Source organism: Daphnia pulex, chromosome 4, assembly GCF_021134715.1.
Source record: "Daphnia pulex isolate KAP4 chromosome 4, ASM2113471v1".
NCBI lineage: Eukaryota > Metazoa > Arthropoda > Branchiopoda > Diplostraca > Daphniidae > Daphnia > Daphnia pulex.
In genome coordinates this window covers 7,271,808-7,287,116 of record NC_060020.1, presented here as the reverse complement: position 1 = coordinate 7,287,116, position 15,309 = coordinate 7,271,808, and the positions used below count along the sequence as shown (strand labels likewise).

Below are 15,309 nucleotides of genomic sequence, written 5' to 3'. Positions count from 1 at the left end.
CAATTACAAGGAAAATTAAAAAACAAAAATCCTTTAGGCCTTTATTTAATATTTGATTATATATTTTCTGAATTTTGGATTTCAGCACACCCAATAACAATAAGAATCACTGAATTGAGTCCTGATTCCAGACTATGAGTTGTGTGAAAGTAGTGATTTGATTAGATTTAGATAAGGAAATGTTGGACATTTTTCGAATAGTTTCTTTTCTAAAATCTCTGATGTCCCAAAACCTTGCAATTTCTAAATAAGATGATAAATAAAACGAAAATTATTAGTATAATTTTTGTTGTTGTTTGCAAAACATTACTTTATCTTACCTGAATTAAGTCTAACCGTTTCTTATTTCTGATGAATGGCAATAGTAAGGCGGCCAAATATGGGTAATCATGGTTGAGGACGCACTTTTCAAGAGAATCCAAATCTATATCTTCGAGAATTGGGCAACTCCACAGCATCTCGAGGGCGGAAATGCAGCAGTTTACATCACTGCTATCTAAACAAATATTTACGGGTAGCAAAAGCTCTTCTCATCTTTTCAGTTTGATGCATTTGCTTACTTTGCTTGAATGGCGCTTGTAAGATTAAGTTCCATACAGGTGCCATAACTGGATTGATCCATAAATATCGAATCTCTGAAATATCTTTGATGAGAGAATGAGCCGTTTCGAGCAGGTTGAACTTGACCACTCGCTCTAAAATACTGGACCAAATATCAGCATCTTGAATAATGTTGCAAGTTGCCAGATCCATGGCCAAAGTAATGCAACGCTGAGTACTAGCTCCACTCTGAAGTAAAGCGCGAATCAAATCTGCTTTATCTGTCACTTCAAATTCGTCTTCCTGTTTATGGAAAAGAAAGTTTGTATAACGATGTTTAAAGTTCAGCAGAAATAGGGAAAAGTATAGTTACGACAGGCGGAAAACGCATACGTTGATGCATACAGTACCTTATAAACCAAACCCAGAACTTCAAGGCGACTCAAGAAGTTTAATACTTTAATGCGTAAATTTAAAGTGTAGGAATGGAGTTCCATGTGTTCCATCATTTGATCTTCAGTTAAAGCAGCTTGCAGAGCCGTTAAAGCCCTCATTCGGACAGCTGGACGTTCTTCGTCGTTTAAAGCTTTTTCACGGAGATATGCGACCCACGAAACGTAATCAGAACCGCTCAACAAGCAAATCACGCGTTCCAAATTTTGCTTATTTTGTAATTCAACACTTAAATCTCTAAAAGATGAAAAAAAAAACAATTATTTACATAATCAGTCCTTTAACATAAGGAAACTTTAAATAGTTACTGTGCAGCTCCATTTGATTCCATTCCATAAGGTTGATAAAAATCTTCTTGCTGATATTGTTCAATCATAGGCAACCATTCTTGCATCATTGAATGCTTTAGAACCTTCAGATTCAAGTTAAATATTTGGCAAATATTTTCTGCTGCAGAATTAATATCTTGAAACCGATCAGGAGTGCCACAGTCTTCAAACAGAGAACGAATGAGACGCTCAGGATATGGAGTCAGTGTTTCATGTCGCTTGTTCCACAACTTAAAGTATGCCAAACTCTCTTCAGTTTGAACCCTTTGATGAACTTTGACACTTTTATTGTAGGCGGCAACACCTTTAAGATTAAAAAAGCATTTCAAGGAGAAGTTCACATAATTATAAAACCACAGCGATATAACATACCTGACGGATCATTTTCGTTCTTCCATTTCTCGCACTGTTGCATGTGCAATTCAGCGGCATAATAATTTTCAGGGCTAGTGGTCAGTCTTTGTGTAATATCTCCAGCGCAAGCTGCAGCCCGAGAAACAGTACTAATACAATCTAAACATTGTTTGATTTTGTGGAATACGGACTCAACTTGGGCCTTGATTTTCAAAATAAAAAGAATTAAAACAAATATTTAAAAAATTAAATTAAATTTTGAGCATAAACACTTTATAAATCGGCGAGTAATGTACTTTTTTATGTTACCTGATCTAGATAATCCTTGTTATAGCGTTTAACAGTATTGTTGACCGCCATCATACAAATTTCGTCGCGGTTGATTGGTAGAAGGGAAGGTGAATTATACCAAATAGTCCAGTTGGAAATGTGAAATTCTTCATAGTAGATGTTTTTAGCCAAGCTGGAATCAATCTGGTAGTACATGGGCAAACGTTTTTGGGGCCATTCATCCGAACCAGGAAGTCGATAAAATGAAGTCTGTTGTTCCATGATTCCTGGTGGAACGGATCTTTCATAGCAAGACAGGAACTCCAATAGCTCTAGCATTGTCTTGACTTCTAGCGCATCAGGTTGCAGGTCATACAGAATTCCCAATAAGCAGGAGAGCAGTTCATAGTTATAAGGACTGACTTTGCAGCGTACACTTTGAACCAGTTTTTGAACTTCGATTGGTGCCAGCTGAGACAAAACATCGTGGATTTTGCCAATTCTTCCTTTCATATTAGTAGCATCCGTGGATACGATCAGATACTGTGCTCTAGAAATATACGCCGCACTGAGATTTAAAGGGAAATTCGAGCAAAATGAGCTTATCAGTTCGAGTGGAACGTCCTCTAAAGTAACCAAAGTGTCCATAATTGGTAGCATTTCGTCGACTGGCGGTACTGCAAAAAAAAAGTAATTAAAAAAAAAATAATTAATACATTGCAGGTTTAAAATCATTTTAGCTGAACAGAGCAATGCTTACTCTGGACGTGAATCCCGAAAGGTGCAAGCTTCATACTCCAATGACAGCGAAGGATAACGGAATCAAAAAACTCTTCTTCTTCGCCGCCTGTTGCCGCAAGTTTAAAAAGCAAACGGCCAAGAAATCCAATGTAGAAAACCCGACGTCGATCAGATGTGGAACGCTTAACAAGATCCACTATAGTAGAGACACGAGTAAAAAAAAATTTAGACAAAAATAGAAAACAAAACAAATAATTTCATATACGCACCAAGATATTTAAAGCCTTCGGTGGGTCCCAGAATCAAAAGGCATGAAGTAGCTAGTGCCATATCTGGGATATCAGGTCGATTTGCAGTCATCACTCGAACTAGAAGTTGGGAAGATAGCTCGTCAAAATGCTTGGAGATGGTCTTATTGTATACCGCCACCAAATCCAGATTAGGTAGCTGAAGAAACATAAGATGAACTAGCGAGTCCGAGGCGTACGCCAAATAGAGAGCAGGCATCAACTGTCGACAGCCCCGCAACACCTGGATTACACCAAGACATTCTTTGGCAAACTCCCGCAAGGCCTCGGCTGCTTCTGAAATTTGGACTCGGGCTGACAGACCCACAATCGAATTGGTTCCCTTGGTAAGTTCAAGACATGGCAATACTCGAGCTTGAGCTGTAGAGAGATATTTCATAATATCGCGATTGAGAATGGGTGTTGTAAAATCTTGATAAACTCCCAAAGATGAAATGCTGCTGTAAATGTCAGGTGTGCCAACTGCCGAGGAACGCTTCAGAATGAGATTCCTTAAATTGACCAGGCAGCAAAGTTCACTGGGATCCATCAAAGATTCACTTGAACAGTATGTTGCAGCTTTAGCGGCTAGTTGACTCTGGAGTTCAATCGTATCGTGAGCGTGGCTACTTTGGTTCAAACACTGTGCTGCTAAGTAACAAGCTTCGGCCATTTCTGTACCTGCAAGGCAAACTAACAACCTTTGTGAACAGGTCACCATCACTTCGTCTTTTCCAGACGACCGTGCACACAGAATTTGTTCTTGTAGAGCAAATGACTCGGGAAGCGACAAGAGGTGGGCAACACTGTTCAGCTCCGTGTAGTCCATCACTTCCTTCTCAATGAGAAAATTGCAAAAATTACGCAAAGTATTTTGCCGCTCTTTCAGGTAACAGTAGCTGTTCGTAGATATAGCCACACCGTGAGACATTAGACGATGTACATTTCTCAAATCTGAAATACGATCAGTCCAACTACTGACGATTTGTTGTTTGTTTGTTGATGTGTAACTCTTCCAAATTCCGTTGAGACAATTCATGCAAGCATCAGCTCGCTTTTGAGTCATCTGATTAGGCCTGTAAGAAGAAAGTGCAATATTAGATATCGATAGCAGCAAAGCAGAAATTTTACAATGAAACAAACTTTATACTTTTTAACGTATGAATTAACAGAGCCTTCAATAAAATACATGAGATTCCGGCAACAGTCAGCTCGTTCATCGTTTGACATTTGACCTAGCGTCTCTACAATCAGATCATGCTTGTCACTGCACATCAAACTTGTAAGGTAGGTCGTGCGTACGTTATTTTCAGCGATTGCACTCGATGTCATTGCCACAGTGAGTGCGTGTTCAAGGCAGTCCTTTGTTTGTTGCTGCAAAAATATAATAAATTAGTCATGCGATTAGCATTTTGGTTTTCAACTTGGTCAACAACATACCTTCAGAATATTCCGCACGATGCAATTCATGAGAAGCGTATCAGTCAAATCGAAGACATGAATATTGTAGTGTCGTAAGACCGTTTTAAGGGGAACAATGGAATGTTCTTCTTTAATTTTCTCGGCTAGCGGATGTTCAAGCTTTTTCCCTTTCTCTGCAAGTTCTGTTACTGTCGAACTCCAAGGCACGGGGGCTTGGCAAAGTGCAGCAAGTATGGATTTGGCTTGGACCTGGACAAAACGGAAGGCTTGAAGTTCACTGATGAGAAGTTGTTAAAAATATAAAATACCTCAATACTCTTAATGTAAGTGATCAATGTAGCAACAATTTGTTCCCATTGTGCTTGTCCACTATGCCACCAACTCACAGAGTTGTGAAGTAAATTCTAACGGAACATATGATAAAAATGTTATAGTAGCGGACCGTCTGTGCCGAAATTAGAATAGTAGTACCAAGATGTAGTGAAATATGCTCTCATCAATGTCCATGGCTCGTCGACGCATAAATGGCAACAGAAACACATCCAAAAACGGACCAACGTCTGCAGCTGTCGGCAGCCAATTCAACAGGAGAATGATTGTAGCCAACTTGTTCTCCTGAGGTACGATTTAAATTAAGATAAAATACAGTCTGAAAATGAGACAAAACTCGTACCTGAGTAAATTTGCTGAAGGTAATAGGAATTTTGTAATTTTCATACAGTACAACCATCTCCTTGAGGTCTTGGATTGAATCAAATAGTGGTGCCATTGGGCCATCAGGGGAATCACTCACTTTCTTTAAAGACGTTAGCAAAATGTCGGCGAATTTGAGGGCATTTCGGGGCCATTCTTGTCTTTCAGTACTTTCGAAAGAACTGCACCGGGAAAGAATAACAGGTAAACACATATAAATTGCCCAAAAAATAGAATGTTCCACCAATTCACTTACGCAGCTTTTCTGATGATCCAGTCAATCACCAGTGGAATGCGTTCGCTGTCAAATTGAACCAAACTTGGCAAAACGTGTTGAAGCCAAGGTAGAAGGATGGTCGAATTCATATCCGAAGGTATACTTCCAAGAAGTTGAAGCGTTTCTTCTTCTCCGAAGGCAGGATCAGTGACAATTTCAACACTATGCCTTTGCCACAGGATTAGAGCACTGGTCATTTCTTCCTGAAAATAAATGACGGAAATGATGAAGAAATGACACAATAGTTTTATTTAAAAATGAAATAACATACCAGGTTTAAAATCTCTATTAGAGTGTTGAACATATCCTTCATGTCGATAGTATACCAATATTGGATCAATTTCTGGCCGTAGATTAATTCGAACGTATCGAGCTTCTCTTGGACGTTACACACTTCCAAAATGTACGGTACCCGCTCACATTCTTCGTCCTATAAACAAGTGGGATAACCGTTAATCGTACGAAATTATTTGAAAGTTTGGGAATTTGAATATGGTAATTACCTTGTTTTTGTTTAGATTTAGTCTTTTCCTGGCATATGAGAGCGAACTACGGATGTACTCAACGGTAGTAGGGGCGCATTTCAAACAACTTTCTACCACGAACCGAAGCTCAGTAATGCAGTCTAACGTGTCGATGAAATCCTTAAATTTGCCAGAAATTACTTCCGGCTTCGTATTTGCCCAAACAGATAATTCATGTGAGAGCCGGGTGGCTTTAGCGGTGTATACTAGTTGCATATCCAAGTCGAAATTTTGAGCAAAGTGAAGCCCTTCGTCAAATCTCCCTCGCGCGATTAATCGTCTTAACCTTAAATTGGAAAATAAGCAATTCTGATGTTGACAACAAAATCGAGAAATACTACTGGGAATTTACCTATCAATTGGTCGTCCTTCTGCCATTTTCCTTATTCGCAAAGTAGTTACATTTCCGTCCCTGTCACGTGCACCCTCAATAAACATGATGTCATTCTGCTTACTTGAAGACGAAATCAAATAGCAGAAATCGCTTACAAGAACTCGATATTCTATCTCAGATCCTGAAAATTCGTTCGTTAGTAAGGATTGATTAAGACACTACGAGATTGGAAATGTTACCTTTGAATGATCTCATTATGATCGATCGATTTTCCATATCGGACAAGTCTGTGGTCAAAATGCGCTTGGTCGTTTTATCAAGCTCAAGAAACACAAATTGCCCGTTCGATTCAATGTAGTAAACAGGCAAAAGAAAATCGACGTCGTAGCAAATCAATCGACCCTCATCGTCCAGTGCGATTATGAACCTTCATCGTAATATATGTTAAGTGTTTGCACAACAAATGGCATATCATAAGTCGAGAAAATCACTATTACTTGCTGCAACTAGTTGCTTCAATTTGCCGTAAGATACAGCTCAAAGGTGCACCAGTAACAATCACGTTTTTCGTAAAATCCCAAAGGAAAATTCCGTGAATACTACCAATCACCAGAAGGGCATCGCCGTTTAAGTAATCAATTACTGTTGCAGCTGTTACCTACACATAAAGTAGAATTGGTGAATCGAAAAATATTTTGTGAGTAAACTAGAAGAGAAAAATACATTCTAAAACCTGAAGAAAATACCTTTGTTTTTAGTAAACATTCCACAACTTCTTGTTTCATTGCACTCTGAATTTCTTGAGCTTTTGGTCCATTTTTATTGGACAAGGCTGTTGCAAGACTTTCAAGATTCAAATTGCTTAATCTAGAATGAAGGAAGTTTTGTTATTAGTTTGACACTAATAATATGATGCTTTCTTAATCATTGGTTGCCTGTTTTTCTTTACCTCAACAAAACCCCACTGCTATTGAGCAGAAGAACTTCATCCTTTCTTACGGTAATGTAAACTGCCTGGTTTGGAATACTAAAGTTTGGCAAAGGCATAGTTGCAAGCAGCAAGCTGTCTGGAATGTAGATTACACTCATGAAGCCTCCTTCTGTGACAATAAACAGGAATTTTCCATCCAAAGACCAGCCCAAACAATTTGGGAATGAATCCAAAGAGAAACTTTTTAAAACAGTCTGGCAGTTGTCGGTGAGAATATGGCAATAGCTATCAACTGCCAGAACGGTAAATTGTTCCCACATGCTTCCATTGACTCTTGGTTCAGACTTTGTCCCCTGAAATATTTTTAAAATTTACAGTTAGAAAACAGAATTATAAAAACTTGAAGTTATTGCTTACAGGATTGGTGCATTCTACTGTGGCCAATGTAACAACATCAAAGATAGCTGAATCGACTACAACACACTGCCTTGTACCAAAATTGACAGTCTCTTGATCTGGATCCCACTCAGTATTAATAACATTCCAGCAAGCCGCCATTCTGATAGAAAAAAAAGTTGAAAAACAACACATTAAAGGCAAATGATCAATTTTCAAATGAAAAGATTCAAACAATGAAAACCATTTTGAAAGAACATTTCGTTTTCGTCTCACCTGGAAATGTATGTAGATTTTCAATACTCTGTAAAGTAGGGAACACTTGTTTCTTAGTTCAGAAAATGTTAACTGAAATCGATTGAAACGACAATTAGAGTTAGACTCTTTTCTTCTTTGTGACTGTTTCTTTCGTTATGGTTTGAAATCAGGTGATTGCTTTGTGTACAAAAGTGGCGCTAATGGTTTGCACCATAACCCAAAAATTGAATCGAAATCACAAACTGTGACCAACAGATGGCGTTCATCCGGTGTTTGTCGAATTTTAGGTTACGTGAGAAATTCAAATTCGTGACTGCGTGATCGTGTTTAAGGTGTTACATTTTTTTTAAATATCCATTCATAATCCTAGGAGACATCTTCAGCAAATATTTTTTTAAATTCAGACTGGCAAGTTCTGTTGGTAGCAGAAGATGTATAGGACAGAACTTCAACTCTTCTATTAACCTAATGTTTCTCTACGTCACTTTTAAAAAAATCATTTTTCATTATTAAAAAATCTGTGTTTACGTAAATGTGTACTAAATCACCCGCTAAGTAGGCCTAAAGAATTAACCTTATTTTTCGGTAGACGAACATCATTAGGGTTATGGTGTACACTCCCGAACAAACGCATCATCCATTTGCGACAACAATGCGCTGTCCCGACATCGTAACGTGCTTTGGGCGTGACTAGGTATTTAACTGGCACTCGAACATACGAGGTGGTGAATGTATAACGTACGTTTGTGGTTTCGTGACGACAAAGGAGCTAGCTGGCGTGGAATCACTTCCTGTTGAGGCCGCGCGCACAACAACTAACGAGCGGCACCTCTCCCGATCGATTTCGTATTCGTTTAAGACCATCGCCGCAGTCGTAACCGTTGGCCTCTCGTCTCTTATATATACTTGTGCAGCTAAAAAAAATCTAATTCGGTTACGCCGACGTCTATCCGTTTTCACGACATGAACGCAACGCTGTAAAAGAATATCATCAGAGAATGTAAAGATCCGATCGAAAACGGGATTGGAAACTCTTGTTGCGCTGAAAAGGCTCAGAAATCCCATCATCCGTCTGTAGCGTCTCTTCAATTTCTATTCCATTCTCTCGTATCTTCCATGATCCGTGGCGTATATAAAAGTATACTAGATGGATCTGTGGTGCTTTTTTCTAGTGCATCGCCGCATGCCACCGAACGACGTAGAGAAATGGTTCTTGACGATTCGTCATCCTGTTACACGTCGTAAACAAATCTCTGCCACGAGACCGTAAAAATGTCTAAAAATACACTCATGTACCTGCTGGAGTTCGATCTAATGGCCAGATAGCACTCGAGACAAATTGCTGCGCTTTTCTTATTCGTTTCAATCGCTGCCCAGCAACGGTTTTCTGATCATCAATAAAGCTTTTAAGCGGTTGTATGGGGCTGCGGCGGACGTCACAGAAGGTCTAAGTGAATAGGGAACATTTAATCTGTATCGCGGCCGACCAGCAGATAAACCGTAATACGATGTTATGGTATTATAATTAACTGAAAATAAAAGTCAAAGCGGAAAAAAGAGGAGGAAGAGGAAGCGTTGCAAGTTATCAAGTCTAAAGAATCACACCAGCGAGTGCAGCACAATGGCTGCCACCTTTTAGACAGCACAACACAAAAGGAAACGAAAATATATATGTTTAAAACAGTTGTGAAAAGCTTCGTGATTTAGATTGGCTTCCTTCCTGCCCCTCCTTGTCCCGTATACGGGGCCTACCAAAGTCACCACCACATCAAAATGGTGGTAAATTGGTGTGGATGAGTATATTATTCACACCAAAAAATGAATCCTCTCATGTGTCAGACCACAAGAGAAATTAACCGTTTAAGAAATGTCTTTACACGTCAAGGCAACCATTAGTTCTAATTTAATATGACGGCGATGGCCAAATTTTTTCCCCGAATGAATCAAAAAATCTTATTTTCAGCTTGTTTCCTTATTAGAACTGGTAAAACTGCGTATGTGAAGGAATAAGGAATGGTCGTCCGGTGGCCACCCAGCTAGGAACGATGCTGCAATCGTTTTCGGATGTTTGCCTTGTTTATTGCTCCGTCTACCATCTTTCCTGCTTCTTTCTTTTTTGTGTTGTCATCCTGCACATATCGACCGGGGACCACAGATTTGGCCACGCTCAAGTCGAAAGAAGAAGAAGAAGAAGAAGAAAAAAAGGGAAATCCCGAAGACCCAAGTTGCATTCACGCTCCGATAACAAGGACGACGAGTCAAGTTAATGATACAATCGGAAATGAAAGCAAAAGAATTGTTTTATTCTTCTGCTCCTGCTTATCTTTGATTCTCATATAGCTCTCAAAAGGTTTAAGGGTGCAGCTAAATAGCCTATAGACGGAAGAAGATTCCGGCGCTGCCTTTGCTGCGCCATCTTCCTGGAATCTCGTTTTAAACATGGACGGGAAAGGATAAGATAACGTATAATAGTGAAAAAGAAGTTTGGGAATTAAAAAAAATAAAAACAGCAAATAAACATGCCGGGAGAAGAAGATAAATAGAAGGGACCGCCATTCATCCTCGTTCTTGTTCGCTTGGTCTCGTTTGAGTCAACAAAAAAATCATCCACTGATCCTGATGTGCGGATCCTTTTTTCTTTACTTGCGTCGATGGCCCTCGACGACGATAGCGCAATGTCAAGTGCGCGTCACATAATGATGATTCACCGACCCTGCATGGCGCAACGTTCGTCGCGGTTCATGGCTACACTTTCCGTCACATTATGTACGTAGGTACCTGAACTGAGAACACACAACAAAATGAAGAAGAAGCGACTCTTATATATTCTTCTTTTTTTGTCTGTGACTCATTGTGGTTTCTTTAACTTTACGATCCGCTCCTCGGATGATGAGCCAACTCTAAACATCTTTTGCTGGCTCCTCCACCTTGTGTGTTAACTCTTGGTTTGATTTATCCCCTGGCTCCGGTGACTTTAACACTGCGTCGTTATGAGGTAGTACCACGTATGAATTGGAGGGGGGGGACTCTAGGGCCTATTTCACGTCGAAGAGGGGTTGCAACTTTCAAGGGGAGAAAGATAGAAAGAGCTAGGAGGAAAAATAAGAACCTGGAGAATTACAGCGGAAAAAAACCTGGCGACGGGGGAGTTATATAAGGTCTGGTGGGAGAGAGGAGGGTGTCTTCTTCTTCTTTGCTCTTCCCAACGCCCAGCAGTAAATCTGTAGTGGCAGTGAAATAAATCGTGGAATGAACACACATGACATCGAATGTAAAGAGGAGGGTGTATAGAAAGAAGAAGAATATATATAAAAGCCGGGGACCATAAGAAACTTGTTCAACTGAAATTTCAGCGCTGGCGATGGCCAAGTTCCCATCATATAGCACTTTATATAGTACCGCCGCCGCCTGTTCACCAACTGCTGCTGTTATATGCATCTAATCTCAGCGAGCGCGCGGTGTGTGTGTATACACTCGCGCCGAGAGTAAATTCACTGCTGATTCCCTTCTTATTTCACGTCATTATAACCGACAGTGAAATGAATGAAAAGAGCGAAATGCGCCATGGATTCCAATGAAAAAGCCTCGCTCCCGCTGCCCCGTTCCGCGTAACGCGGACTAGAGTAAAAGACGAGGCCCATACCAACACTGCTCGAGCCGGGAGCGAGAGATGATGATGATGAATGCGCTCCCGCTCCTGTGTGGCACATCTCTCCAAAGGGGTCTATAGTCTTGTGTGTGTGTGTGTGCACAGAGATTTAGACATTTGAAACGCAGGGCCTCTGCTATATACAGTCGGCCGTGAATCGCCGTCTAGTCTCTAGAGTTTTCCACGGCCTTCTTATCAGCTCCAACAGTCTTTTGTGTGTCTTATGTACATACACACGGAAAGTTCAAAAAGCCGACCCATTAAAATAGTATTTATCGATCAGCTGACGCCCGTCCTTTTTAGATTATAGCTGCCTCCTATATAGCTGATGCGGCGGCGGTACGAGGGAAAAAATAAACGCGCGTCTATATAGCGCTCGGTTAGAACGATCTAATATGAGACATCCATTTTGCGGCAATAACAGAAGAAGAAGAAGAATTTTCAATGCCTTATTAGACGCAGCGGAGCGTTATTGATCTTGATCCATCCATTTGAACGGCAGCGCAGACAATGCCAGGCGGATTCAATCAGCGAGGGGCTATAACAATCGAGACTAGGATTGCGCATATAATGGACGGGCGATTTCTCCGGCAATTGTGAAACGTGAACCAAAGGAACAATTAAAAAGCTGGGGAGGAAGGAAGAAGAAAAAAATGCGACAGTATTGTAAGTCTCTCCCCTCTCTTCTAGACATTTGGAGAATTTTACGACGGTGGAATACACAATAACACCTGGGGAGCGGGTCAATGGTTGTACGATTGCTGTCGAGTCATCTGAGACGATGAACCAAAGACATTTAATAATAAGCCCCGTCGTGACGAGATGTCATATAAAGAAGCTCGACAGACAAACAAACAAACATGATGCAGTGAGTTTATATATGTAGGAAACAGAACTGAATCGCATAGAGCAGCAGCAGCAGCAGCGTCTATTATACAATATCTTCTTACATCTTGTACAACAGAGGGGATTGAGGTCATGTGATGCTTGAGCCTGATTTAGCTAGAGCTGCATAGTGTATGGACTATAGTACCTTTAGTCGAAACTTTCTCGGCCCCCATCTTGTTCATATATCCCGCAGACGACTGGCGGCCACCATCGCTGCTGTTCACAATAGCCCCGTCGCCTTTTTGCTCTCATAGTTGCTGGGCCGGTTCATTCAATTGAGCTGACAGCGAAAGAGGCTCGACTATCCTCGACGACTAGTTTGTATAGACTTTCGGGGGGTCATAGGAGACCCCAACGTGCCTGCTCCTCTCTATTCAATGTCCGATTCCTATCCCTTTAGATGCATTGAGCAGTCACTCTATTAGCTGCTGGCCCAGGAATGTCTAGAAAATAAAAATAAATCAAAAAAAGGTCGAAGCACCAGCAGCTCGGCGTGTCCGTTTTCTTTGTTCAATCGTCCGCAAAGCTCCTGAACTCCTCGTCTGTGTGCACAGCGACTGTACAAAGATATTCAAATTTGGCCATATGTCGTGCACGGGCGCTTCTCTTTATGCGTGTAACCCGTGGCATCACGGAGAGAGATGCCAAGTGTTGCGTCCAGCGCCGATCGATTGGCTTTTCTTATCCCTCCCTCTCTTTACTCGTTGCTGCCAATAATCGAATCTTTGATGTGTGTTGTTCGCATTCACGAAATGTTAAACACAGTGTCTACATGTCGACTTATTTGTCAAAGACACAAGAGGACGGGCGTCGTCGGTACTCTGTTTACAGGGGGGAGTTAATGTATGCGCAGCAGTGTCAGTTCAAGTTAAATGCTTCTTGTTATTCGCGGGCAAACGGAAGTGTATATAGGAGATATAAAAGACGTGCGGAATGCGCGTCATTGAATGAATATTGAATGAACACACGAAACGAAACGGACGTCGAGCGGGACGGTGAAACGTGAGTCGCGCGTATTTGAATATTTCATTGGATTTGCAATGAGAATCGGTGAACCCAATGAAATGGCTGCCCAAAAGGTAAAAATATATATAGAAGGAAAACGCAAGCAGCAGCGTTCGATTTCAAAGGCCATCGCCATATTACATATACGCACTCAAGGAAAAGGACGAAACTCTATCTATAAGGAAATAAGCAGCAGGATCTTTTTTTTCTTATATCCGTTTAGGACGGCAAACACACAAGTGAGACAATCTTTTCCTTCCCTCCGGAGTTTGACAGTCAGATCGTCATAATAATAAAAGGAAAAGATATTGCCTATAGAGAAAAGACGTCGTTGGGATTCGGACTGACTAGACCATCAGACGGTCCCATAACCCCACCGGGGGCATGGCTGCCGAGCCGTGAAGAATGTTCGTTATGAAGACAATATATATCTGGCAGAATATAAGGAGAGAAAACAGAAGAGGAAGAAGAAGGAGGGAGTCAGTCATGTTATAGAGAGCGTCGCAGGGCGTCGCGGATCGAGCGGTCCACGTCGAGAGGACTTGAATGGATGAGTCAGAACTCCTTCGTCTTTCCTCTATATACTGCATCAAGATTGGGGTTAGACCATTAGAGTTGCTGGTCCTCTTATAATAGGGATGGGGGATGGGGGGGAATAAGAGGGATGAGACGGCCCCTCCCAAAAGGGAGAGATGATGGTCGACCAACGGGCAGGGTGACGTGTCCCGTTGTTCCTGGGTGACTGTGAAAGTTTTTCCCAGTAGCTTGTTCCTCCTCCTCCTCCTCCTGCTGCAACTGAAGCTACACTACTACTATACTGCTATACTGCCATCAGAGTATATTGCTCTGCTGTGGATTCTGTATAGTCTAAATCGCTGTATAGCGTCGAGCGGAGGGTGTGTTGTGTTGTGCAAAGGAGGCCGGGAGAAGAAGGTTGAATCATGAACGATCAATACCGTGTTAGATCCTTGTTGTCTTGGCAACCACCAGCCCCTCCTACTGTACTACTACTACTACCACTACCACCCTCCGTCCTCTCATGTGGGCCCCTCTTTTTTCATTTCTTCTTTCTCTGCTCGACTTTATTTCCTTCTCCTTTTCTGTCGCTTTCCATTTGACTCGTCGCTTGCGCTGGATGGCAAACCAACTTTAGCACAGCAGCACAGTCTTTTTATTTCTTCTTCTTTTTCCATTTCTCACGTTTCATCTATTCCTTTTCGCGCATCCGTCCATCTGGAGTTGCTTCTTCTTTTCATCATAGATCGTGTTGGGCCTGTGTGTTACTCCCGACAGCAGCCGTCCCCCCGTCGCCATGGTAACCTTATTATATGGCTGATGGAAACATGTACGGTAGTTCAGCAGTACCAGTACATATCCATTCCGCACTATATGGCAGTGGATGCTAGATATTGCGAGGGTGGAAAAGATGGACGAAAGAAGAACGCGGAAGGTCTATATACCGTCCATCCCTTAAGGGACCTATCAGACTCTCTAGACTCGATCAGATCCGGTTATACTAGCTAGCTGCTAGCCCCGGCTACCTTTTGAGACTTGATTCAACGCTCCCATCTTCTAGATTACTAGCCATTTGGCTCCCTCGTCCTTCACGGAGATGATATGGAGGCGTACAACTCAATCCAGCCATGGATATTATATAAAGCGGACAGCCGCTGGCCTCTATATAGTAGTATTCCATTCATACTCAATTTGGAGCAGCAGCCGAAATCTCTACTTTTGATTGATCGCAATTTCTTCAGGATTTTCCTCTTTTGTTTCACATTTTTTTTTTTGGGGGGGGGGGCTGATCCGTCCCTTTTATTTCGTCTTCTTTTATTTATCTAATGACGCACTTCTTGTCCGGCATTCTATAGCCTCGTTTAGACTCGGCTATTGCGTGTCGTGTGCCGTGTGCTATATACCGGCTATATAGTATATACTAGACGTTGGCCAACATGTTA

The 15,309-nt window shown here is 41.4% G+C and overlaps 1 protein-coding gene across 1 annotated transcript; it reads right to left on the bottom strand.

The window, feature by feature from the left end:
- Nucleotides 1-39: 39 nt before the first annotated feature.
- Nucleotides 40-7,996, bottom strand: LOC124192360. The gene is made up of 24 exons (XM_046585593.1): nt 7,828-7,996; nt 7,573-7,714; nt 7,174-7,508; nt 6,971-7,091; nt 6,722-6,882; nt 6,464-6,651; nt 6,243-6,405; nt 5,870-6,176; nt 5,638-5,796; nt 5,346-5,569; nt 5,070-5,271; nt 4,868-5,011; nt 4,705-4,800; nt 4,415-4,645; nt 4,125-4,348; nt 2,957-4,050; nt 2,707-2,883; nt 1,986-2,623; nt 1,695-1,878; nt 1,302-1,626; nt 951-1,230; nt 561-843; nt 321-496; nt 40-243 (listed from the first exon to the last, which is right to left on the bottom strand). Exons 2-24 carry the CDS (start codon nt 7,711-7,713, stop codon nt 133-135), a joined length of 5,964 nt encoding a protein of 1,987 aa, XP_046441549.1. The 5' UTR covers nt 7,714; nt 7,828-7,996; the 3' UTR covers nt 40-132.
- Nucleotides 7,997-15,309: the final 7,313 nt, after the last annotated feature.

Excerpts from the sequence above, each read along its gene's own strand:
- LOC124192360 (XM_046585593.1), bottom strand. The coding sequence starts at position 7,713 with ATGGCGGCTTGCTGGAATGTTATTAATACTGAGTGGGATCCAGATCAA. Across the intron at positions 6,406-6,463 it reads CATAATGAGATCATTCAAAG|GATCTGAGATAGAATATCGA; the intron begins GTAACATTTCCA and ends ACGAATTTTCAG. Across the intron at positions 4,646-4,704 it reads CTTACATTAAGAGTATTGAG|GTCCAAGCCAAATCCATACT; the intron begins GTATTTTATATT and ends CGTTTTGTCCAG.